The following is a 21,962-nucleotide window of genomic DNA, read 5'->3' as shown; positions in this document are numbered from 1 at the left end:
AATGGCATCTCATCTCAACATCATTTTGTAAACACGAACAGTCCGATATTATCTCTTGCACCACAATGTTTTTAGTTAATCAGAAAGGATTTCAATGACCTTTAAACGATCAATAAGAAAGCCGTCTGAGAACCCTGTAGGTTACCATGCCCACCTGACTGCTTTGTTTCGTAAATATAATAATACCACCTCAGGTGCTGTTTTCTCTTGTCCTCCTCGATGATTTGTAATGTGAGCCTTTTACAGGCTAGAGTTTTGTTCATTTATTAAAAATAAGACGTTATTTGAGTCTTAAAGTTTATATCAGTGATCTAGTTTGTGATATAGCCACTAAACTAGTAATGTTTGCAAATGATACCAAATCAGGATGATTAAAAACACTGTAGGAGGAGCAAATGAACTTCATAGTTCAGGCAGAACTCGAGACTTGGCGAACGCTAGCCGCCAGGGGGCGTCCGTGTGGCGCAGCGCTAGGGATCGCCTACATTTCCCACACGCCCCTGCGGCTAATGTCTATGGCGTCAGCCCTGACCTCGCAGCAAACATGATGGCCGCCTCCGTGTAGCGCGCTGGTTGCATCTCGCACCGAGCCGAGGAGGTCAACAGACGGAGTAAGAGAGCGAAAGCAGGGACAGTGGAGGCATGGTTTTTCTGACTCTGTCCCGTTGGATCAGGAGCCGGGGGCCAGACCGGTACTGGAGGGTCCAGGAGGTTCTGAAGAATGCCCGGGTAGGAGACTTTATCCTTCCACACTTCTCAGATTTCCGAGTCAAGCTCACTTGATTCCATTGCGGGTGAAGAGCCGTTTAGCCTCACTATGCGGCCCCGAGACCTGTGCGGCTGTAGGCTGCTTTTCATTCACGCCTCGGTATCGTACAGTGCGCCTTCCACCCGGTACCGGCGACACCTGACCCACGACGGCTCGAGGTCACGAGCGGGTGTCGCAGCTGGCGTGGGCTTTCCCTGCGAGTTTGCCGGTAATGCTGCTGATGGCACCTCGTTGTGCCCGAAGAGTCTCGACCTGGGAGACAGGTCCCGTCTGCAGAAGCGGCAGCAGGCGCCGGTTTAGCCTGTGGAGTCCGTGGGCAGGGTGGGGGGTGTGGAGATCAGGACAGCGGGTTATATCTGCGGCTCAGGATGAAATCGGAGGACATGGAAGCGCATTTAAAACCGAGAGCAGGAGGCAGGTCCTTACACAGAGAGTGGTGGGAGTATGCAACAAGCTACCCAGACGTGTTGTTGAAGCTGATGCCTTCATCAGAGGGAGACCAAATGCACCCCCTCATCTGAGAACTTATGTTCCTCATTCGAGCCATATCCTGCGGGGTGTAAACTCTGGAATGGTTTGCTCAGTCTGCTGTGCACTGGGAGTCTTACCCCAGGAGATGGAGCGTACTTCCTGGATACAGCTGCTCGGAGAGCTGGCGCTGTGAACATTGAGCTGTGAACACTGCATTTTCTCTTAATAACCTCTGTTTTTCTCTGTGTGTGTCTGTTGTCTGTTGTCTGTGTGTGTCCGCAGCACTTCCGGGGCAGGAAGAACCGCTGTTTCCGGCTGGCAGTGCGAGCAGTGCGCCGTGCCTTCGTCTACGCCACCAAGGCCCGCAAGGCCAAGCGCAGGAACATGAGAACGGTGAGCAGCCGCCCAGTGGGGAGAGCGCCTGGCACAGGGCAGATGTGCAGCGCAGAGCCACACTGGGGGGACAGCAGGGCAGTGATGCAGCGCAGAGCCACACTGGGGGACAGCAGGGCAGTGATGCAGCACAGAGCCACACTGGGGGACAGCAGGGCAGTGATGCAGCGCAGAGCCACACTGGGGGACAGCAGGGCAGTGATGCAGCACAGAGCCACACTGGGGGACAGCAGGGCAGTGATGCAGCGCAGAGCCACACTGGGGGACAGCAGGGCAGTGATGCAGCACAGAGCCACACTGGGGGACAGCAGGGCAGTGATGCAGCGCAGAGCCACACTGGGGGACAGCAGGGCAGTGATGCAGCGCGGAGCCACACTGGGGGACAGCAGGGCAGTGATACAGCGCAGAGCCACACTGGGGGGGACAGCAGGGCAGTGATGCAGCGCAGAGCCACACTGGGGGGGACAGCAGGGCAGTGATGCAGCACGGAGCCACACTGGGGTACAGCAGGGCAGTGATGCAGCGCAGAGCCACACTGGGGGGGACAGCAGGGCAGTGATGCAGCACGGAGCCACACTGGGGGACAGCAGGGCAGTGATGCAGCGCAGAGCCACACTGGGGGACAGCAGGGCAGTGATGCAGCACAGAGCCACACTGGGGGACAGCAGGGCAGTGATGCAGCGCAGAGCCACACTGGGGGGGACAGCAGGGCAGTGGTGCAGCGCAGAGCCACACTGGGGGGGACAGCAGGGCAGTGATGCAGCACGGAGCCACACTGGGGGACAGCAGGGCAGTGATGCAGCACGGAGCCACACTGGGGGACAGCAGGGCAGTGATGCAGCGCAGAGCCACACTGGGGGGGACAGCAGGGCAGTGGTGCAGCGCAGAGCCACACTGGGGGGGACAGCAGGGCAGTGATGCAGCGCAGAGCCACACTGGGGGGGACAGCAGGGCAGTGATGCAGCGCAGAGCCACACTGGGGGGGACAGCAGGGCAGTGATGCAGCACAGAGCCACACTGGGGGACAGCAGGGCAGTGATGCAGCACAGAGCCACACTGGGGGGGACAGCAGGGCAGTGATGCAGCGCGGAGCCACACTGGGGGACAGCAGGGCAGTGATGCAGCGCGGAGCCACACTGGGGGACAGCAGGGCAGTGATGCAGCGCGGAGCCACACTGGGGGACAGCAGGGCAGTGATGCAGCGCGGAGCCACACTGGGGGACAGCAGGGCAGTGATGCAGCGCGGAGCCACACTGGGGGACAGCAGGGCAGTGATGCAGCACGGAGCCACACTGGGGGACAGCAGGGCAGTGATGCAGCGCGGAGCCACACTGGGGGACAGCAGGGCAGTGATGCAGCGCGGAGCCACACTGGGGTACAGCAGGGCAGTGATGCAGCACGGAGCCACACTGGGGGGGACAGCAGGGCAGTGATGCAGCGCAGAGCCACACTGGGGGGGACAGCAGGGCAGTGATGCAGCGCAGAGCCACACTGGGGGACAGCAGGGCAGTGATGCAGCACGGAGCCACACTGGGGGACAGCAGGGCAGTGATGCAGCGCGGAGCCACACTGGGGGACAGCAGGGCAGTGATGCAGCACGGAGCCACACTGGGGGACAGCAGGGCAGTGATGCAGCACGGAGCCACACTGGGGGACAGCAGGGCAGTGATGCAGCGCGGAGCCACACTGGGGGACAGCAGGGCAGTGATGCAGCACGGAGCCACACTAGGGGACAGCAGGGCAGTGATGCAGCGCGGAGCCACACTGGGGGACAGCAGGGCAGTGATGCAGCGCGGAGCCACACTGGGGGACAGCAGGGCAGTGATGCAGCGCGGAGCCACACTGGGGGACAGCAGGGCAGTGATGCAGCGCAGAGCCACACTGGGGGACAGCAGGGCAGTGATGCAGCACGGAGCCACACTGGGGTACAGCAGGGCAGTGATGCAGCACGGAGCCACACTGGGGGGGACAGCAGGGCAGTGATGCAGCGCAGAGCCACACTGGGGGGGACAGCAGGGCAGTGATGCAGCGCAGAGCCACACTGGGGGACAGCAGGGCAGTGATGCAGCACGGAGCCACACTGGGGGACAGCAGGGCAGTGATGCAGCGCGGAGCCACACTGGGGGACAGCAGGGCAGTGATGCAGCGCGGAGCCACACTGGGGTACAGCAGGGCAGTGATGCAGCACGGAGCCACACTGGGGGGGACAGCAGGGCAGTGATGCAGCGCAGAGCCACACTGGGGGGGACAGCAGGGCAGTGATGCAGCACGGAGCCACACTGGGGGACAGCAGGGCAGTGATGCAGCGCGGAGCCACACTGGGGGACAGCAGGGCAGTGATGCAGCGCGGAGCCACACTGGGGGACAGCAGGGCAGGTGGCACCAGTCCGAAAGGTGTTGCTGGTCTCTCTGGACCGCTGCAGTTCCTCACACAGTCTCCCTCTCTTCCTGCCTCTCAGCTGTGGATCTCTCGCATCGCGGCCGCATCCCGGGAGCACAGCCTCAAGTACCCCGCGCTCATCCACAACCTCATCAAGGTCAGCCACACAAAACTGCTACTGTTATTATTGTTATATCATTATTATCGTTATTAATAATAATGACATAACAATTATAATAGGGAAAGACACTGTGACACTGGAGTGGCAGTGGAGACACTGGGCCGCAGCTCCAGTAGGACTGGGAGCTGTTCTGATTCTGGCAGGAGTGGGAATTCAGGGATTTGATTCATATTTTGGGGAAGACTGTCTAATTGTCCGATTCTCACAGTGCAGCAGAAAGTGGTTTCTGTGTCCAGGCTGAGGTCACTGAGCCTGTCCTCTCTGGGCAGCCAGGTCTGCCTGTGTCCAGTGTCTGTGTCCAGGCTGTGGTCACTGCGCTGACCCGTCTCCTGTCCCTCCGCAGTGCCAGGTGCAGGTGAACCGGCGCGTGCTGAGCGACCTGGCGGTGACCGAGCCGCGGACCTTCCGCTCTCTGGCCGTGCTGGCGCAGACGCGGAGGGAGGAGGGCTTCCGGGCTGCCCTGGGGGACGGCCGCGAGCTGCCCGGCATCTTCTCCCGCGTGGTCCAGTCGCAGTGACCCGCTGACCGCCACCCGTGGACCACAGCCAGCCAGCCAATCTGGGATTGACCTTTGACCTTGGACTGTTTCTGTAAATATATGGGGAGCACAGCTGTGTACTGTCGTCTTTAGTATAGTCTACTGAAGAGAGAATAAACTCGCGTTGTTTGATAAAACTGATTCATTTTCTTGTGTTTTCTTTTTTCCTGTTTTGAGCAAGAGGCTTTTTTGTTATGGTAGTCTCAACCTATGGTAGTTATTTGACAAGTACGGACTGCAAACAGCAGACACATAAATAACTTGAGGGAGGTTCCGGGCAAGAAGAGGCGAGAGTTCACTGTTCCCAACGGGATGCCACACGGATACGGAGGAAAAGCAGCCCAGTGACTGTAAAAGGCACTTAATTTAAAGACAGTATGTTGCATCACTCCTCAAACAGACGCGAATGCTTTCAGATTTCCAATCAAACCACTGGAAAAGTCCAGTGTTGCTGTAACGCTATAGGGTCTTTCATTAAACTTTAAACTGATTCGCGTAGCGAAAGTGATTGACAGACCAGACGGGCAATCAGAGTGACGCTGACGTTCTCTGGGCCGGATCTTGGGGGGAGGGCTCAGGCTGAAGTTTCCCCACTGTCCAATCGGAAACAAGCGGAGGCGGGACTCTGGGACAACTCAATGCCTCGGGGTTTCCTGATTCCTCTTCCCCAGCTGCATGGAGCACGATGGCGGCTAGAGATCTGAGGATACCAGCCATCCCGGAGGAGGGGATCCTGATCGGAGACAAGCGGTACTCTGGGGTGAGGCTGACGCTGGACAACTGCCTCCTGTCCTCGGAGCGACTGGAGCGGAGCCCCTCGGCCGAACATGGGCTACCCGCAGACACCGAGGAGCAGCTGCGGAGGTGCGGATGTGAGCTGATCCAGACGGCCGGGATACTGCTGCGACTGCCGCAGGTCAGCGGGAGAGAGGGGCAGATACAGAGGGGACGCTATTCGCACTAGTGCTCGGAACTCAGACTAACACCGTGGATGTGTGCACTAGTGCTCGGGACTCAGACTAACACCGGGGATGTGTGCACTAGTGCTGGGAGCTGAGACTCGCACAGGGGGGCTGCGTGCACTAGTGCTGGGAGCTGAGACTCACACAGGGGTGCTGCGTGCACTAGTGCTGGGAGCTGAGACTCGCACAGGGGGGCTGCGTGCACTAGTGCTGGGAGCTGAGACTCACACGGAGGGGCTGTGTGCACTAGTGCTGGGAGCTGAAACTCACACAGGGGGGCTGCGTGCACTAGTACTGGGAGCTGAGACTCACACAGGGGGGCTGCGTGCACTAGTGCTGGGAGCTGAGACTCACACAGGGGGGCTACGTGCACTAGTGCTGGGAGCTGAGACTCGCACAGGGGGGCTGCGTGCACTAGTGCTGGGAGCTGAGACTCACACAGGGGGGCTGCGTGCACTAGTGCTGGGAGCTGAGACTCACACGGAGGGGCTGTGTGCACTAGTGCTGGGAGCTGAGACTCACACAGAGCTGGGGGCTCTGTGCACTAGTGCTGGGAGCTGAGACTCACACAGGGGGGCTGCGTGCACTAGTGCTGGGAGCTGAGACTCGCACAGGGGGGCTCTGTGCACTAGTGCTGGGAGCTGAGACTCGCACAGGGGGGCTCTGTGCACTAGTGCTGGGAGCTGAGACTCACACAGGGGGGCTGTGTGCACTAGTGCTGGGAGGTCTTGGGGAGAACAGAGTGAGAAGCACGGAGAGGTGCAGAAAAAGGAGAGGGAGGCTGTTTGGGGATGTCGGGGTGCTAACCTGCGGTGTGTTGCTCAGGTTGCCATGGCGACAGGGCAGATTCTGTTCCAGCGATTCTTCTACTGCAAGTCCTTCATCAAGCACGGTGTGGAGGTGAGTCGTCCCGCCTGCTCGCGTCCGCTCCCAGTCCCCCAGTCTCTGCTGGGCAGGGCTGCAGTCTCGGGGTCTCTCTCTGCCTTGCAGTCCGTGGCGATGGCCTGTGTCCACCTGGCCTCCAAGATCGAGGAGGAGCCGCGCCGGATCCGGGACGTCCTCAATGTGTTTCACCGCGTGAGCCAGGTCAAGGAGGGCCGGTGAGAAAGACGCTCGCTGCCGGGCCGCCGGCCGCACACGCGGACTGGTCAGCAGCCTCTCGTGTCTGTGTCCATCAGCCCCCGCTGCCCGATGCCTCTGGACGCCGCCTACATCAGCCTGAAGAGCCAGGTGATCAAGGTGGAGAGGAGGGTCCTGAAGGAACTGGGCTTCTGTGTGCACGTCAAGCACCCTCACAAGGTAACAGCACACCTGTCTCACCTGTCTGGGGCGAACAGCCCATCCTGCCCCCGGCTCCTGCGCACACCTCCCCTTTCCTCACCTGCGGATTCTGCCTGTGCCCAGGTGAGCCCAGGCGCTTTAATGATGCTCTGTGTTCCAGATCATCGTGATGTACCTGCAGGTGCTGGAGTGTGAGAAAAACTGTACGCTGGTGCAGATGGCCTGGTGAGTCACTCTGTCCAGCTCTGTCCCCCTGTCGATCCGTCTCGCTCAGTCCTACAATATTTCTTGAGTGTCTCCCTCCCCCTCCTTCTCCTCAGGAACTACATGAATGACAGTTTGCGGACAGACGTGTTCCTGCGGTACAGTGCTGAAAGTGTGGCCTGTGCTTGTATCTACATGTCAGCACGCAAACTCCAGGTCAGAACTGCCTCTCTGCCTCTCTGCCTCTCTGCCTCTCTGCCTCTGTGGGCTCTGGGGTTGATCCTTCTCCTGTCAGGACTGATCACCTGTTACCATCTCAGATCCCCCTGCCTGCTGAGCCACCCTGGTTCCTGCTGTTCGGAGCCACAGAGGATGAGCTAGAAGACATCTGTTGCCGAATACTGAGATTGTACACCCTGCCCCAGGTCAGTCTGTCACTGAATACTGAGACTGGACACCTGCCCCAGGTCAGTCTGTCAATGAATACTGAGATTGTACACCCTGCCCCAGGTCAGTCTGTCACTGAATACTGAGACTGGACACCTGCCCCAGGTCAGGCTGTCACTGAATACTGAGACTGGACACCTGCCCCAGGTCAGGCTGTCACTGAATACTGAGACTGGACACCTGCCCCAGGTCAGGCTGTCACTGAATACTGAGACTGGACACCTGCCCCAGGTCAGGCTGTCACTGAATACTGAGACTGGACACCTGCCCCAGGTCAGGCTGTCACTGAATACTGAGACTGGACACCTGCCCCAGGTCAGGCTGTCACTGAATACTGAGACTGGACACCTGCCCCAGGTCAGGCTGTCACTGAATACTGAGACTGGACACCTGCCCCAGGTCAGTCTGTCTGTGTCCACTCTGCAGCAGTGTGTGTGTCTCTCTCTCAGGTCCGTCTGTCCACTCTGCAGCAGTGTGTGTCTCGGTGTCGGGAGGCTCTCCAGGTGGCCCAGGCTTCAAAGGGGGGACAGTTACCCAATAGCACCCCAAATCTTGAGCCCCCTGCCAACTTCTCTCCTGCCTCCAAGAATGGTAAGTCCACAGCTCCCGGGGTGAATTCCAGAGGGGAGATCCGCTCTTAAACTGGAGGCAGGCTGCACGCTGGCCAGACTCCTGGGGAGCGTGAACCTCGCGCGGGGGCCGCAGGGGTCTGCATTCTGCCGCGGCCCCTCCGGTGCCCCCGCGGTCGCGACGCTGATGAAGGTAACTCACTCGGGACCCTGGCACAGCGGAGTAATGACAGCAGCGCCCGCGCGTGTCTCCTCTCGCAGTCTCTCCAGCAGGTGTCCAGCAGGCCCGGGACTCGCCCCTGTCCCTCCAGGCCATGAAGAACGCCTGTCGCCGGCTGCAGAACGGGCTCCCCTCGCACGGAGCCTCGCACAGGTAATATAGCGCCTTACGCTGGGGAGGCCAGGTGGATCTGAGCGTTTCTCACTCCCTGCTCTCTGCTCTCTCTCAGGAGGGAGCGGCTGAGCCGCAGTGATGAGCGCAGGGAAGCCCCCCCGGTCCAGCGCAGCCCCAGGCGCAGGTACGGAGGCGGGGGCTGCTGGGACAGCTGTACACGGCCCCCTTCAAGCAGACGCAGAGTCTGAACGCTCTGTCTCTCTCTCAGGCGCAGCCGCAGTGTCTCCTCTCCCATGCGCACCTCCTCGGCATCCCTCTCTCCGAGTTATCGCAGGAGATCCCGGGAGAAGGACCGGGACAGGGACCGGGACAGGGACCGGGACAGGGACCGGGACAGGGACCGGGACCGGCACAGGGAGCGACCACGAGACAGGAACAACAGGGGGGCCGCTCACCGCAGGTGGTGAGGGGACGAGCTTGAGCACCGCCTGCTGCTGTCTGGGACCACCCTGCCCTGCTGACACAACACTTCACGTCTGTGTTGGATTTTATAGAATGTACATTTGTATAAATGAATATATTTTTACACCACTTTCCTGTAAAAATCTGCACTTTTTTTAGTGAGCTGGAGCTTCAGAAAACACAAGTACACTGGGGTGTATGTGTATCTGTGCACTGCACACACTGGGGGAGGTGTGCTCTACACACTGAACACACTGGGCACAGTGCTGTCTGTACTGGGATACACAGTCGGTCAGTTCTGTTGTTGTTACTGTGCCTGTAACTCTCAAACCTGTGTCCAGGCTGGCGCTTGACTGCTGGAAGATTTCAGCTCTGCTGGAGTCGTGCGTCTGTATTATAATAAAGAGAACAAGCAGAATGTGTCTGGATTGTGGAAGAGCTCAAGCATGGAGAGAGGGTGGGGGTCAGAGAGAGAGTGGAGAGGGGTGTGGAGGTATGATCGAGCACAGACGTGGGTGTGGAATGTGTGAGACAGTGAGTCTGTGCTGCGGTGCCTTCTGTGTGGAGTTTGCATGTTCTGTGGAGTGTGGATTCTTTCCTGGTCCTTCAGTTTCTTCCCAGATTCCAAACACAGGCCGTCCACGTTGCTCAATAACTTGGCTCGCGAGGGACGGAGGGGTCTGCTGGGCCAGGTTCTGGGTTCTGGTCCTGGAGTCAGGGTGTCGTTCTGACAGCTCAGTCAGCTCCCTATTGACTGATTGGACCAGCACAACGACTTCTCGCAGTTCCTGAGTGGCTGGCGCCGGGCATTCTGGACCAGGATTGGGCTGCTGGTGGGAGGGGTTATGGATCAGTGTCCCCCTCTGGGTCATCGGTATCGGGAAGCTCACGGCTGTGTCCCGCCCTGGTCACCCAGCGAGCAGGGAGGGGCAGTGGACACATGCCAGCCCTCCACACTTTCACTCCAAGGGAAGCCTCTGCTCACAGGCGGCTCCATTAATTAGGTAGCTAACGAGCTGTGCTGTAATTAGGGAGGTAATCTGCTTCCTCAGCTACTGTCACTAATACCCTGAGTGTCTTTTCTCCTCCACCTCCACCCAGCCTAATGTGTGTGTATGTGAGCGTGTGTCCTCTGTGAGTGTGTGTGGGTGTGTGTATCTATGTCTAGGGGGGTGTCTCTGTGCGCCTGTGTTTCTGTGTCTGTGTGGGTGTGTGCACACTCTCACCAGGGGGGAAGTGGGGTTCTGGCAGACAGGCAGTGCTGACAGCAGAGTGGGAGAGAGGAGCAGACCACATCACTGAGACAGCCAGACGCAGGCAGACCGACGAGTGTCACAGAGTCTGCCTCACAGCAGACAGTTGCACACAGATGGGTGAGCAGACAAACAAAGTGGTCACTGTGCTCCTCAAAGCTGCCATTCCAGCCCAGAATGCCCTGTATGGGCTTCTTGTGATGCTGGGCATTGTGGGAAATGGGCTGGTGATGGGTGTGGCTGGGAGAGGGCTCGTTAAGGAGGGCTTGGCCCGGCAGCACTCTGACATCATCCTACTGAACCTGGTGCTGTCCAACCTGCTGGTATCCCTGGTCCGAAACATTCCCCTGCTACTGGCTGACATGGGGCTGCAGGTATTGTCTGTGTGAGTCTGTTTGTCTCTTTCTGTGTCCTAAACTCTGTGCTGTAATGTCTTTCTGTGTGCTGCTCTCTGTACTGAACTGTAGTGTCTCTGCTATACTTCTTGTGTGCTGTACAGCAGCTCTGTGGTACTCTGTGCTGTACTGTGACTTTTTACTGTGACTGCTGTATTCTCTCTGGACTCTACAGGGGCTCTTCTGTACTCTCTCTATACAGGAATTCTGTTGTACTCTTTACTCTGCAGTACTCTCTGTGCTCTACAATGACTCAGCTATACTGTCTCTATACTCTGCAGTGACTCTGCTGTACAGTCTCTGTACTCTACAGCGGCTCTGCTATACTGTGTCTGTACTGTCTCTGTACTCTAGTGACTGTACTGTACTGTCTCTGTACTCTACAGCGACTCTGCTCTCTGTACTCTAGTGACTGCTATACTGTGTCTATACTCTGCAGTGACTGTGCTGTACTGTCTCTGTACTCTAGTGACTACTGTACTGTCTCTGTACTCTACAGTGACTGTGCTGTACTCTCTGTACTCTGCAGTGACTCTGCTCTCTCTGTACTCTAGTGACTGTAGTGTCTCTGTACTCTACAGCACTGTGCTGTACTCTCTGTACTCTGCAGTGACTCCGCTCTCTGTACTCTACAGTGACTGTGCTGTACTGTCTCTGTACTCTGCAGTGACTCTGCTCTCTCTGTACTCTAGTGACTGTACTGTCTCTGTACTCTGCAATGACTCTGCTCTCTCTGTGTGCTCCCAGCTCTTCACCTCTCCAGGGTGCTGCCAGTTCCTGATGTTCCTGTGGGTGTGGCTGCGCTCTGTCAACGTGTGGATGACCATGTGCCTCAGCGCCTTCCACTTCCTCACGCTGTGCAGGCTGAGCCCGGTCGTCCCCGCCGGCCCCTATGGCCCCCGGGCGTCTCTGCAGCGCCTCCTGCTGGTGCTCGCCCTGATCTGGAGCCTGAACCTTCTGTACTCCTTCCCCGCCTTCTTCTTCTCCACACAGGGGGGCCGCAACTCTACTGAGGTCAGAGCTCTCGCTTGTAACTCCGTGAAGCTGTCACAAACTGTGAAACCCACCTCAGTCGTTAGTGCTGCGTTTGTGCCGGTTTGTGCGGTTGAAAGTAACTTCCCAGCTGCTTTCGTTCCTTAGATATAACGTCTTCTTTTTCAGGGGGTGACCTTGTCCAGCCCCCCTATAACGTCGTAGGGGAAGCGGACCGGTCTCAATCGTTTGTGCCGGTTGGTGCCGTTGAAAGTAGCGTTTGTGCTGCTCTCGTTCCCGAGATACAGCGCCTTGGCTTCCCGGTGATCACGTGACCATGCACGGTGACTTTGACCTCCAGTGACCCCGTCTGCTGAGTTCAAGCGCCTGTTACCGGTTCGAGAGTAACAGTCTGCAATTGTGTTCCTCTGTTTGCCAGGGTTGGGGGCGGCGGTGGATTTTGCATTTAATATAAGTGTCTTCTGTGCGTTTGTGTGAGCAGGAAAATTAAATTTGCAAACAATTGCATGTTCTTACCAAGAGGCTTTAACGAGCACGTCTTCATACTTCGTAGCGGTGTGCTTCTTTAAAAATCTGAAGAAGTGATCAGTTTCTCACTCTCTCCTTCTTAAATAAACATGCGCACCAAGGGACGAGCCACGTGTTCAAAAAGGCTTGAATCTGCAACTTTACGAACAATAAGACCACTGTTATATCGATCTTGAAACTAACCCCTAAAAATGTGAATATGGGCTCTCGTGTTGTACCAGCGGTAATGTGGAAACTGCTGTCTCTTCACCAATGAAAGGAGTACACAAGCAATACTTTTTCGAGAACACGGTTAAAAATTAAAAGTAAACACCTAACATAGTAACTTAACTCTTCCCTAAATGTAAGACTGTTTATTCGTGTAAAGGCTGCACAGTCTGGGGTCAACTGATCAAAAGATCACAGCTGAAAGATCTGGGGGTCGTGACTTCGCTGTTTTCAACGTCAAAGTGACGTCACAGCCAGGAAAAGAAGGCGCTTTATTTAAATATATTGAATAAAAAAAAAATTAAATATATTGAAACATCCACCCCACCCGACCAGACAGACTCGGAAAACAAATTGCCCCCGTTGTTTTCATCACAATCAGGAGGTCAAGCACCGAGTTTGTTGGGACCTGTAAACTTCCTTCTAGATAGTCACCTGATTACCCAAAAAAACAAGACGCTGCATCTCGGGAACGAAAGCAGCACAAACGCTACTTTTAACGACACAAACCGGCACGACCGCAGCACTAACGAATGAGGTGGGTTTCATCGTTTGTGCTGTCTGCAGGGGGCCAGCTTCACGGAGCTCCTGCTTGTCTGTCCATTTGTCCGTCCGCCTGCCCACTGGTCAGTCAGTCAGTCTCCCTCCATCTCTCAGTAGGAGCTGATGCTGGTCAGTAGCACCACCCGCCCGTTGCTGGGGTGCGTCTGGAGTTTCCCCTCTCGCCACGGAGGTCTGGCGTACGCCACCACCTCCCTGGTGCTGCACGAGCTCCTTCCCATCCTGTTCATGGTGGCCACCAACCTGGGCACCCTGCACACGCTGGCCAGCCACAGCCGTTCCCAGCGGCCGGGAGAAACCACGCTGACCCGCAGGATCCCCGCCGAGAGACGAGCTGCCAAGGTAGGGGGGCTGAGACACGCCGGGACGCAGTGAGACACAGTGAGAGACACTGGGACACAGAGCTGTGGTGCAGTGTCAGTGAATCAGTGTGTCTCAGTGCGTTGTCTACGTCTTCCTCCTCTAGGTGGTCCTGGTGCTGATCGTGCTGTTCATCGTTTCCTGGGGAGCCAGCGTTCTGTCTGTTAACTACTACAACTACAACCGTGGGCCCTCTACCGAGTTCCTGCTGGTGATGGCGCGCTTCACCAACAGCCTCTTCATCGCCTTCAGCCCCCTGGTGCTGCTGGCTGGACACCGCCGCCTGAAGGCCATGTTCAGGGTCATTGCAGACCACATCCACAGCTTCTGTTTCTCGCAAATGTGCTTGAAAAAGTCCTGTTAAAGCAAGTGATGTTACACCTGGAATATTGTTGAAAAATGTCTGCATGGATCGAGTCCTAGTTAGTGCCCTTGTTAGATGCCCTCCTGCCAGACACGGGTTCAGATCAGATTTCTGTCCTTGTGTGGCTGGATCTTAGTGCTGTCTGATACAGCCGACTGTGATGTTTTCACATATCATCTGGAGAAAATGTCAGATGATCTGTAGCACCTCAAACAGACACTGCTGCCACTTCAGGCTAAGTGTTAGATGTTCCACAAGGATCTAGTCTCGGAACAGTGCAAATCTCTTTATATTTCTCTAAAATTTCTTTTTCTAACACCTGTGGGGAATTTCTTGTGAGCTCGATGTACTTTTTCACTTCTTTGCAGAGGACAAGCAGTTGTACATCCCTGTGAAATGTGGCGATATTAAATATATCAAGCTCATTAAACTATTGCTAGAATTAAACTTTGGATGTCTAAAACCGTTTATTCAATTGCAAACACGTAGATACTGGCTCTGTATAGTTTCAGAGTTATTCAAGATCTATTATCAATTTATCTAAACTAGGCAGACTAAAGACTTGTTCTGGAGCAGAATACCTGGTCTGCAGGTGGTGAGAACTGGAGAGGATCAGACTGGTGTGGACTGGGAGTCTGGTCTCCCTCTACACACTTAAGCTAAGGGCTGCATTTTTTATTCACATCCTGGGCTACATCCCCAAAACACATTTCTCTGAGCCATTCCCAGCTTGGCAATCTTTATTGAATATGTTTAAATCAGCATTCATACAGTATAAATTTTGCATATATGGCAATCATAAATTCCCTGTATTAACAACCTTCTACTTCATCAGTAAGAGACTCCAGCACCGCAGGTCAAAGTCTTTTAACAGCTACAACAGACCCCAGTGGGCGCAGTACAGGGGCACTCAAGGAAGGGCTGGGACTCCCAGGACAGAGGTTTGGGCCTCACCTCCAGCCACGTGTGTTATCCTAACATCGCCAGTGCTTCGTGTAATCTGTTCATTATCTTTTTAACATTATTAATTCTCTCTCTCCATAGCAACGTCGTTAGCAATCCTCTGCTGCCTCCCTACACAAGTCTTTCACCTGCAATCAGATTTACGCAACGAGTACACATGGAGAAAGAGTCTCCGGCTCCATGCACAGCTGCAGTGTATGGAGAGTAAGGCCCAGTCCAGTCCAGTCCAGTCCAGTCCAGCGCCCGTCAGTACAGCCCAGATCATGTCAGTACAGTCTGTTCCACTTCAGTCCAGTCCAGGCCTTGTCAGGATGCTTGATTCAGTCCAGTCCAGCTCAGGTAATCTAGCCCAGGTCAAGTACTGTACATTCCTGTCCTGCCCGGCGCCTAGGGTCCAAGCCCAGTCTAGATGCTGAGCGTGTTGAGAGCCCGCACTAGTGTGACTGAGCTGGGGGGGTTCAGGTTCTGGTCCTGGCTCTGGGCGGCCCGACTCTCCAGGATCTTCTGCCTGTGTCTCTCCTCCTGCCGGCGCTTCTTCTCCAAGCGCTGCTGCTCCTTCCGCTGCCTGTTGGACACCTGACAGGGAGGAGCAGTGAGTGAGAGGAGGCAGCGGCCTGCATCACCCACGTGATGGACAGGGCCGTTCACATGCTCCGGCCTTCATCGGTACCTTTGCTGTGTGGCTGTGCACAGCGGCGTCCCCTGCTGGCGGTTTGCTGTTCATGTGTTCTGTCGGCACCATTGGGCCGAAGAGGCGTGTCCCTGTTCCAGACTCCTCCCACAGACCAGGGCATGAATGAGTTTCAGGCTCTGACTCCTCCCACTCCGCAGGGCAGGGCGGAGCTCCAGCACTCAGGTCACTGCAGTGCTCGACTCGACCTGAGGGGGGGGCAGCAGTGAGTCACAACTCTGGGGCTCATTGGGGAAAAATAATAATAACTACAAGTGTGTAGTGTGACAGACAGGAGCACAAATGGGCCCTGAAACACAGGGAGAGAAAAAGAGGCTGACCTGTGGGGCTGTCTGATGCCAGGCTCCGCAGAATCAGACCGCTGTCCTGTGGGGGAAGGGGAGGGGTTGTTAATACAACATTATCTTAGACAAAGAAGAGAGACCTATGAGAAACAAGCAAGGTGAGGGGGAAGAGACAGGGAAAGTAAGACAAGCAGGCAGGAAATGAGAAGAAGGCTGAGGTGGATGGATGGAAAAGGCAGGTGACAGGAGTGAACTCAACCGCAGCGGAGCGGCCATACTGACCGTGCTGCACGTCCTGTAGCTGTCTGCAGGCCTGTCCGTGTTCGCACCGGCGCGAGAGTCCGGAGACTCGCGGTGGCCTCCTGACCTCAGGGTCTGCCGGGAGAGACAAAGAGGGGAGAGCTAGAGGAGCAGGAGACTGGGTCACCTCGCCCAGACCCCTCCCTCCCAAAACTACGACCCCTGACCTCTATGCGCAGCTGGGCCGGAGTCTCAGAGTTGTCTCCGATTTGCCGCACACTGTCGTAGTGGTCACCATAGCGATAAGCGATGTGGAGCTCTCGGCAAACTGGCTTCTCGGAGCCGTTAATCTGGAGGGGAGAGAGAAGAGTGGAGAGCGATTAGCGCCATCTCGCTGCTGTCCCAACTAGTCCTCAGGCTGCACTTCTCCCAGGTCAATCAAACTCCCCCCAACCCCTCCTGAGCATCTGAGTCCACAAGAGATACCTGCAGCAGGAACGTGAGGCCTCTACATCTGTGCGCTGCACTAACCCAGACTGACCCAGGTGACCCCAAGGCGCCGCAGGCACCCCGCAGCCACACCCACCTGCCAGAGCGGCGCGTTGAGCTGGTGAATGACGACGCGGACCTGCTGGCTGCGGGCGAAGGCGACGATGGCGTCGTTCCCCGCGAAGGTGCCCGGCTGAGCCAGGTTAGCCACTGACACAGACAGGGAGGAGGGGGGGGGAAGGAGAGAATAGGAACAGCGGTTAGAAACCGCAGGGCTGTTTCCCCGCCCTCCCTCCACTCCCTCCTCTCACCGTGCTGAGCGAACGGGATGTCATCCTCCACGAAGGGCTCGAAGTCGTCCCGGTGTTTCTCCATGAACTCCACTGTCTCGCACCGCAGGCGCAGGTGACCCCGCGAGTGACCCTCCAGCTGGTCGCCCAGAGCCCGGAACAGACAGTTCCTGAGACCAGCACAAACCAAGAGCCATCACGACACCAGCACTGGCTCCCGGACAGGCAGGCAAGCACACAGAGAGGGAGACGAGCAGAAAGGGAGTGGCGTTCGTACCCGTCTCCAGGCACCTCTCGGAGCTTCAGCCCCAGCGCCTGCAGCTGATTGCTGAAGCTCACAAACTCCTCCCCCTGCTCCTCCCCCGGGGGGCGGTTCTTCCTGTCCTTGGCCAATGCCCTGCGAGCTGCCCGCTCGTCCCGCTTCCTCTCCACATCACACTTCCTGTTCCCGCGACCCGCCTTGGCCGACTGCTTCCGGGACATGAGGGCTGCTGGACAGGCCGGCTGTGCCTGGGCGTCGCCACGGACACACGCACACCCAGACCCTCGCAGCGCTCAGCCCTCTGGTCCACAGGGGCTCAGCCTGTCTGTCAGGGTCACGCCTGGCACTGTCGGAGAGGGGAGAGAGGTTCATGAAGACCCAGAAATACACACAATACATCGCCACTACTGAGAGACTTCCAACACCCTTCATCCTCAGCACTCCTGTGCGCCGTGATAATACTCTGTCAAGGCCCAGACACCACACTGCCAAGGCATGGAGCGATATTGTGTAAGGCGCTATATCACTTGTGTAATGAGTCAGAGGAGGTGAAAAATAAGACAGCAATAAAAATCATCCAGGTGGGGCTGCACACTGGGGGTGTGGAGGGGATCCCCATTACCTGTAAAGCGCTTTGAGTGGAGTGTCCAGAAAAGCGCTACACACGTGTAAGCAATTATTATTATTATAATTAATCAAAATAACGATGCCAGTAACAGTGTACCTTGTCCAGCCCCGTCAGAACAGCTCGCATAACTTGACAACAACAGCTCTGTTTAAGTCTCCAACAGCGCTCCTAACAGTGGATGACTGAGTAATGACGATACTAACAACACCATACGAGCCCCCGTGTCGCGTCCTAGTGTTGTGTAGTCGAGACTGACGCGTGTTTTTCAACCAGTACCTCCGGAACACCAGCGCTTCCGGCTTCCGACTTCCGGTTTCGTAGGTAAGGTATCCTCCGAGGTCCAAACCGTACTCTACGGTACCGAAATTTGCCTTTTTAATTCGATTTTTTTAAAAAGTAATCGGAGTACTTACTGGTAGGACACATTAAATATACTTTTGCTCTAATTTCTTTCTCCCGTTTTCCCTTGCTCTCGTCTGACGTAACTGAATTACTTTACTTATTTATGATTTGTGATAAAACTGCCCAGAAATACAGTGGAATTAAATACATAACACACACCTACACAACACTCACAGACACATACTGAGTTATACTTACACACAGATACTCACATCCATAGCTGTACTTATGCACACAGAGACACGTGCTCATGCTTAAAACAATTTCAAATTCAAAGAACTTTATTAGCATGATCGTCAAGGCAATAACGATTAACAAGACTTTAACAAACAATTGCAACAATAATATGGTGAATTCCTCTTACTGGCTCCTCCCTCCTTTCCCAATTCAATTCAAGCAGCTCCATTAGCATGACGATGAATTACAGTGCTGCCAAAGCAGATACAATCAACACAACATGCACAGACATTTACAATACACATCATAACGTTAATATATAACATACAACACATAGAACATTATTGAGAGACAGGCTCACTGTTCCTCAGGATGTGACAGGAGATCATATACTGGGCTGCCAGTTCAACTGAGGTCTCCCAGTAGGATTGAGAGCTGTTCTAATTCTGGGAGGTGTGGGAATTCTGGAATTAGGTTTGTCAATTTATGGAGGAATTTTTTTCTGAACCAAGAGTATTTTCCACAGTGCAGCACAAAGTGTGTCTCTGTCTCTGTTTCTCCCTGTTGGCAGTGGAAGCACAACCTGTCCTCTCTGGGCAGCCAGCTCTGCCTGTGTCCAGTTTCCGTGTCCAGGCTGTGGTCACTGAGCCTGTATTTCATCAGGGTCTGTTTCCATTTGGTCAGATATTCGGCTAGTGTGTATTGTCTGTTTAGGGTTCTGTAGCATTCTGGATCCTAAGTTTGTGTTGTGCTTGTGTGTGTGTGTCCCAGTGTGTGAGATATTGCTGATTGATCTGTGCTGTGATGTGGTTGAGTCTGAGTCGTGGTGCTCTAGCAGTGCTGTCCTGAGGCTGGCTGGTGTCGGTGTGGCTCGGGCCAGTCAGCCTCAGGACCAGCTGGCTCAGCTCTTGTCTCTGCAGCTCCTTGTGGTGGTAGAAGTTTTGGTCGCTGCTTCTCTGTCTCTTTCCCTGTCCTCCCCGTCCTCTCCCCCTGGCCCCTCCCTCCTGCCGCAGTGCAGTCTGAGCATGTGCCTTAGCCTCCCCCGCAGCTTGCTGTGCCCCAGGGCCACCACCACGGGGCTGAAGCCCACGAAGATGGAGGCCGCGAAGTGCGAGATGGTGAGCAGGGTCTCGGCATGGCGCCCGCGGTTGTAGTTGTAGTGGGTCACGGCGGTGACCTGCAGTCCCCAGCAGGTGACGAACAGCGTGACCAGCACCAGGATGACGTGGCTGGCCCTGCGCTCCGAGGCAATGTGGCCCTGCAGCTCCACGTTGGCCTCGGCCACCGCGTGGATGTGGCGCCGCAGCACACAGAGCGACGCCAGGTTGGTGCCCACCATGAGCACCAGGGGGACCAGCTCGTTCACCACCAGCGAGGCGGTGGCGAAGGCGATGCCCTGGACCTCGGAGGGGAACTCCCAGACGCAGCCCAGCAGGGGGCGTGTGGTGCAGCTGATCACCATGAGCTCCACGCTGGCGTTGCCGCGCGAGTGGGTGGAGTACACGAGCGCCGGGAGAGAGTAGGCGAAGTTGAGCGCCCACACCAGCGCCAGGGCCACGCACACGCGCCGCAGCTCGGCCCGGTGCGCCTGCAGGCCGGACATGAAGGACTGGCGCCGCAGCATGGCCCAGTGGAACAGGCTCAGCGCCAGCGTGGCCCAGCACCCCACGGCCCGCCACCACACCCACAGGAACATGAAGAGCCGGCACCAGCCCGGCGCCAGCGACACCTCCAGCCCCAGGTCCGAGACGAAGATGGGGACGGTGCGGAAGAAGGAGGTCAGCAGGTTGGCCAGCGACAGGTTGGCCAGGATCAGGTCGGAGGGAGGCATCCTGAGCAAGGAGCTCTGGAGGACAGACTGGACCACCTGGGGCGAGACGGGGGGGAGGAAGGAACAGCCGTCAGGAGACGGAGAGAGAGAGGGGAGAGGAGAGGAGAGAGAGGGGAGAGGAGAGAGAGAGAGGGGAGAGCAGGAGAGAGAGGAGGAGATTGGAGAAGGAGAGCTGGGGAGAGAGGAGCAGGGGGAGTGAAGTTAGAGACAAATAGGGAAGGGGGAGTATAAAAACACACTGAGGCATTGACGAGCTGGCACAAAGACTGCACACAAAGGGTACAGTAAAAACAGGGTACAGCACAGTAAAAATAGGTAATGCACTATGAAAATGGTGAAGGTGCAGAAACAGTAGGGTAAAGCATGATGAAGTCAAGGTTAGGGAAACAGAGTGAAATGCCTTCTCACCGCACAGATGACCAGTACGTTCCCCACAATGCCCGACAGGACCAGCACTCCGAACAGGATGGCGTCGACCGGCAGGACCTGTGCCATCCTGGGGCCTCTGGCACGGCGGCGGAGGGCTGCCCCTACACTCCCAGAGCTTCACTCAGCCGTGAGCCGGGACAGCAGCCGCTGGAGAGAACAGCCCAGCCCGGGTTTCTGGGTCCGGTCCAGCCCGGGCAGTGGATCCCGTCTGCGTTCAGAGGTTCCTGCGCGTGTGCCTGTCCTGTGTCAGTACAGCGCTCTGGCTCTGTGTGTCTGAATGAACTGCCCCTCACTGCTGATATGTCACCTCCTTATGGCCCATTTCATCCCCACATCAGTTCCCTGGCAACCAGCTCATTGCTCTCTCACCTGGGCAGGCACAGGGACACCCACCTGTGTGGCACCGCTCCCATGGCAACGTCCTGCCATCAGAGTGGGTCCAACAACGTGCCCACCAGGGTCCAGCACAGCTGGGCACTACAGCTCTTCCCAAGGGCCAGCGTGTCTGCAGGGTTTACTGGAAAGTAGATCATTACTGGGTCAAACTGGGAAACCAGCAGACACACAGGCAGGAGGAGCCGCTGTGCCTGTGATTGTGCTACGATCTACAGCAGCGGTTCCCAAGCCTGATCATGGAGTAACAGGAAGAGCCTTATTTGTAAACCTCTTTCAGAAGTTTCTAATTTTCGGAACTGCCCTTCTCCAGGTGTGCTGCCTGAAGTGTACTCCCCTGGACCCTTGCAGAAAGACAGAAGGGTGTGTCTGATAGAGTGTTATTCCCACCTGTGTCTGTTCTTCTTCAACAGATCAGCTGCTGAGGGCTCCCACCAGACACACCAGCCAGCAGTCTGAGGAGAGGCTGTGCACTATTCTGCGTGCTTCAGACCAAGCGAAGAAGGTAAACACAGGTCTAAACCAGCAGGCAGATCAGTTCAGCCCTGGAGATGCAGAGCCCAGCTGGAATAAACCCAGCACAGTGTTCTCCAGGATCAGAGATGTCTGGACATCACCGACATTCACTCCTGCTCCTGGGGCGTGGCTGTTCTTCGGGTTTTCACTCCAGCCTGGACTTGAGACTGGTCGGTCTGTCTTCCCACTGTCGCTTCCTGTAAGCTTCCTGTGCACCAGGAGTGTTGGGGGTGTCTCTCACACACACAGTGTTGCGTCCCGCGCTCGGGCACATTTCCCACTGACACTGAGGTCTGAAGAGCCGGTGTCTGTCGGAGACAGGTCTGCAGGTCGAGGTGTCTCAGGAGGAGCTGGAGAGGATCCTTCCGCAGGCAGGGAGGAGAGCTGTGTGCCAACCAGGCGCCAGACGTGGACCTACAGCAAGTACAGGGGCTCCTGGGTCTTGAAGCCGTGACAACGCCAACAATCAAGGGTCTTACTGCATGTGAAAATTGCACAATGCACAAGTAATGGTCCCATTTAGAATATTTTGTAGAATTTTGGTCACCCAGATGGGGCTGAAGGGATCGTCCCACACTGACGGGCAGCAGGCACTAAACCTGACACTGGTGTCAGACTCCCAGTCCACCCAGCAGGCTTCTCCAGAACGAGCAGTTCAACTACAGGGGAGAGTAGTTTAAAAAGAAGGAACCCTTTACCCTAAGAGTGGTGGGGG

General features: G+C 56.3%; 5 protein-coding genes across 9 annotated transcripts; 3 read left to right on the top strand and 2 right to left on the bottom strand.

Moving 5' to 3' along the window:
* The first annotated feature begins 520 nt into the window (after window positions 1-520).
* Window positions 521-4,871, top strand: mrpl20 (mitochondrial ribosomal protein L20). 2 transcript variants are annotated; one of them, XM_088938391.1, is made up of 4 exons: window positions 521-729; window positions 1,523-1,633; window positions 4,093-4,170; window positions 4,538-4,871. In XM_088938391.1, the coding sequence occupies exons 1-4, from the start codon at window positions 643-645 to the stop codon at window positions 4,709-4,711; spliced, it is 450 nt and encodes a 149-aa protein (XP_088794517.1). In that variant the 5' UTR covers window positions 521-642; the 3' UTR covers window positions 4,712-4,871. The 2 variants fall into 2 exon arrangements, with proteins under 2 accessions (XP_088794517.1, XP_088794518.1); XM_088938392.1 differs by lacking the exon at window positions 4,093-4,170.
* A 480-nt stretch (window positions 4,872-5,351) lies between these two features.
* On the top strand, window positions 5,352-9,121 carry LOC148817727 (cyclin-L1-like). Of its 2 annotated transcripts, XM_088938389.1 has the most exons (11): window positions 5,352-5,648; window positions 6,520-6,594; window positions 6,685-6,794; window positions 6,873-6,993; window positions 7,136-7,200; window positions 7,296-7,395; window positions 7,500-7,604; window positions 8,076-8,217; window positions 8,457-8,568; window positions 8,645-8,713; window positions 8,798-9,121. In XM_088938389.1, exons 1-11 carry the CDS (start codon window positions 5,418-5,420, stop codon window positions 8,994-8,996), a joined length of 1,329 nt encoding a protein of 442 aa, XP_088794515.1. In that variant the 5' UTR covers window positions 5,352-5,417; the 3' UTR covers window positions 8,997-9,121. The 2 variants fall into 2 exon arrangements, with proteins under 2 accessions (XP_088794515.1, XP_088794516.1); XM_088938390.1 differs by lacking the exon at window positions 8,645-8,713 and having other exon boundaries at window positions 5,357-5,648.
* Window positions 9,122-10,360: 1,239 nt separating this feature from the next.
* On the top strand, window positions 10,361-13,652 carry LOC148817726 (olfactory receptor class A-like protein 4). Its single transcript, XM_088938512.1, has 4 exons — window positions 10,361-10,618; window positions 11,387-11,653; window positions 13,028-13,270; window positions 13,395-13,652. Exons 1-4 carry the CDS (start codon window positions 10,361-10,363, stop codon window positions 13,650-13,652), a joined length of 1,026 nt encoding a protein of 341 aa, XP_088794638.1.
* A 725-nt stretch (window positions 13,653-14,377) lies between these two features.
* otud3 (OTU deubiquitinase 3) lies at window positions 14,378-17,831 on the bottom strand. Of its 3 annotated transcripts, none has more exons than XM_088938279.1 (9): window positions 17,776-17,831; window positions 16,887-17,217; window positions 16,631-16,779; window positions 16,417-16,529; window positions 16,058-16,180; window positions 15,873-15,965; window positions 15,627-15,672; window positions 15,286-15,494; window positions 14,378-15,191 (listed from the first exon to the last, which is right to left on the bottom strand). In XM_088938279.1, exons 2-9 carry the CDS (start codon window positions 17,090-17,092, stop codon window positions 15,021-15,023), a joined length of 1,110 nt encoding a protein of 369 aa, XP_088794405.1. In that variant the 5' UTR covers window positions 17,093-17,217; window positions 17,776-17,831; the 3' UTR covers window positions 14,378-15,020. The 3 variants fall into 3 exon arrangements, with proteins under 3 accessions (XP_088794405.1, XP_088794404.1, XP_088794406.1); XM_088938278.1 differs by having other exon boundaries at window positions 17,596-17,816; XM_088938280.1 differs by having other exon boundaries at window positions 17,703-17,796.
* Window positions 17,832-18,838: 1,007 nt separating this feature from the next.
* ora4 (olfactory receptor class A related 4) lies at window positions 18,839-20,404 on the bottom strand. The gene is made up of 2 exons (XM_088938143.1): window positions 20,318-20,404; window positions 18,839-19,945 (listed from the first exon to the last, which is right to left on the bottom strand). Exons 1-2 carry the CDS (start codon window positions 20,402-20,404, stop codon window positions 18,980-18,982), a joined length of 1,053 nt encoding a protein of 350 aa, XP_088794269.1. The 3' UTR covers window positions 18,839-18,979.
* Window positions 20,405-21,962: the final 1,558 nt, after the last annotated feature.

Source organism: Atractosteus spatula, chromosome 20, assembly GCF_055471065.1.
Source record: "Atractosteus spatula isolate fAtrSpa1 chromosome 20, fAtrSpa1.hap1, whole genome shotgun sequence".
NCBI lineage: Eukaryota > Metazoa > Chordata > Actinopteri > Semionotiformes > Lepisosteidae > Atractosteus > Atractosteus spatula.
The sequence above is the reverse complement of the archived record's forward strand: the minus strand, read 5'-3'. Positions and strand labels throughout refer to the sequence as shown.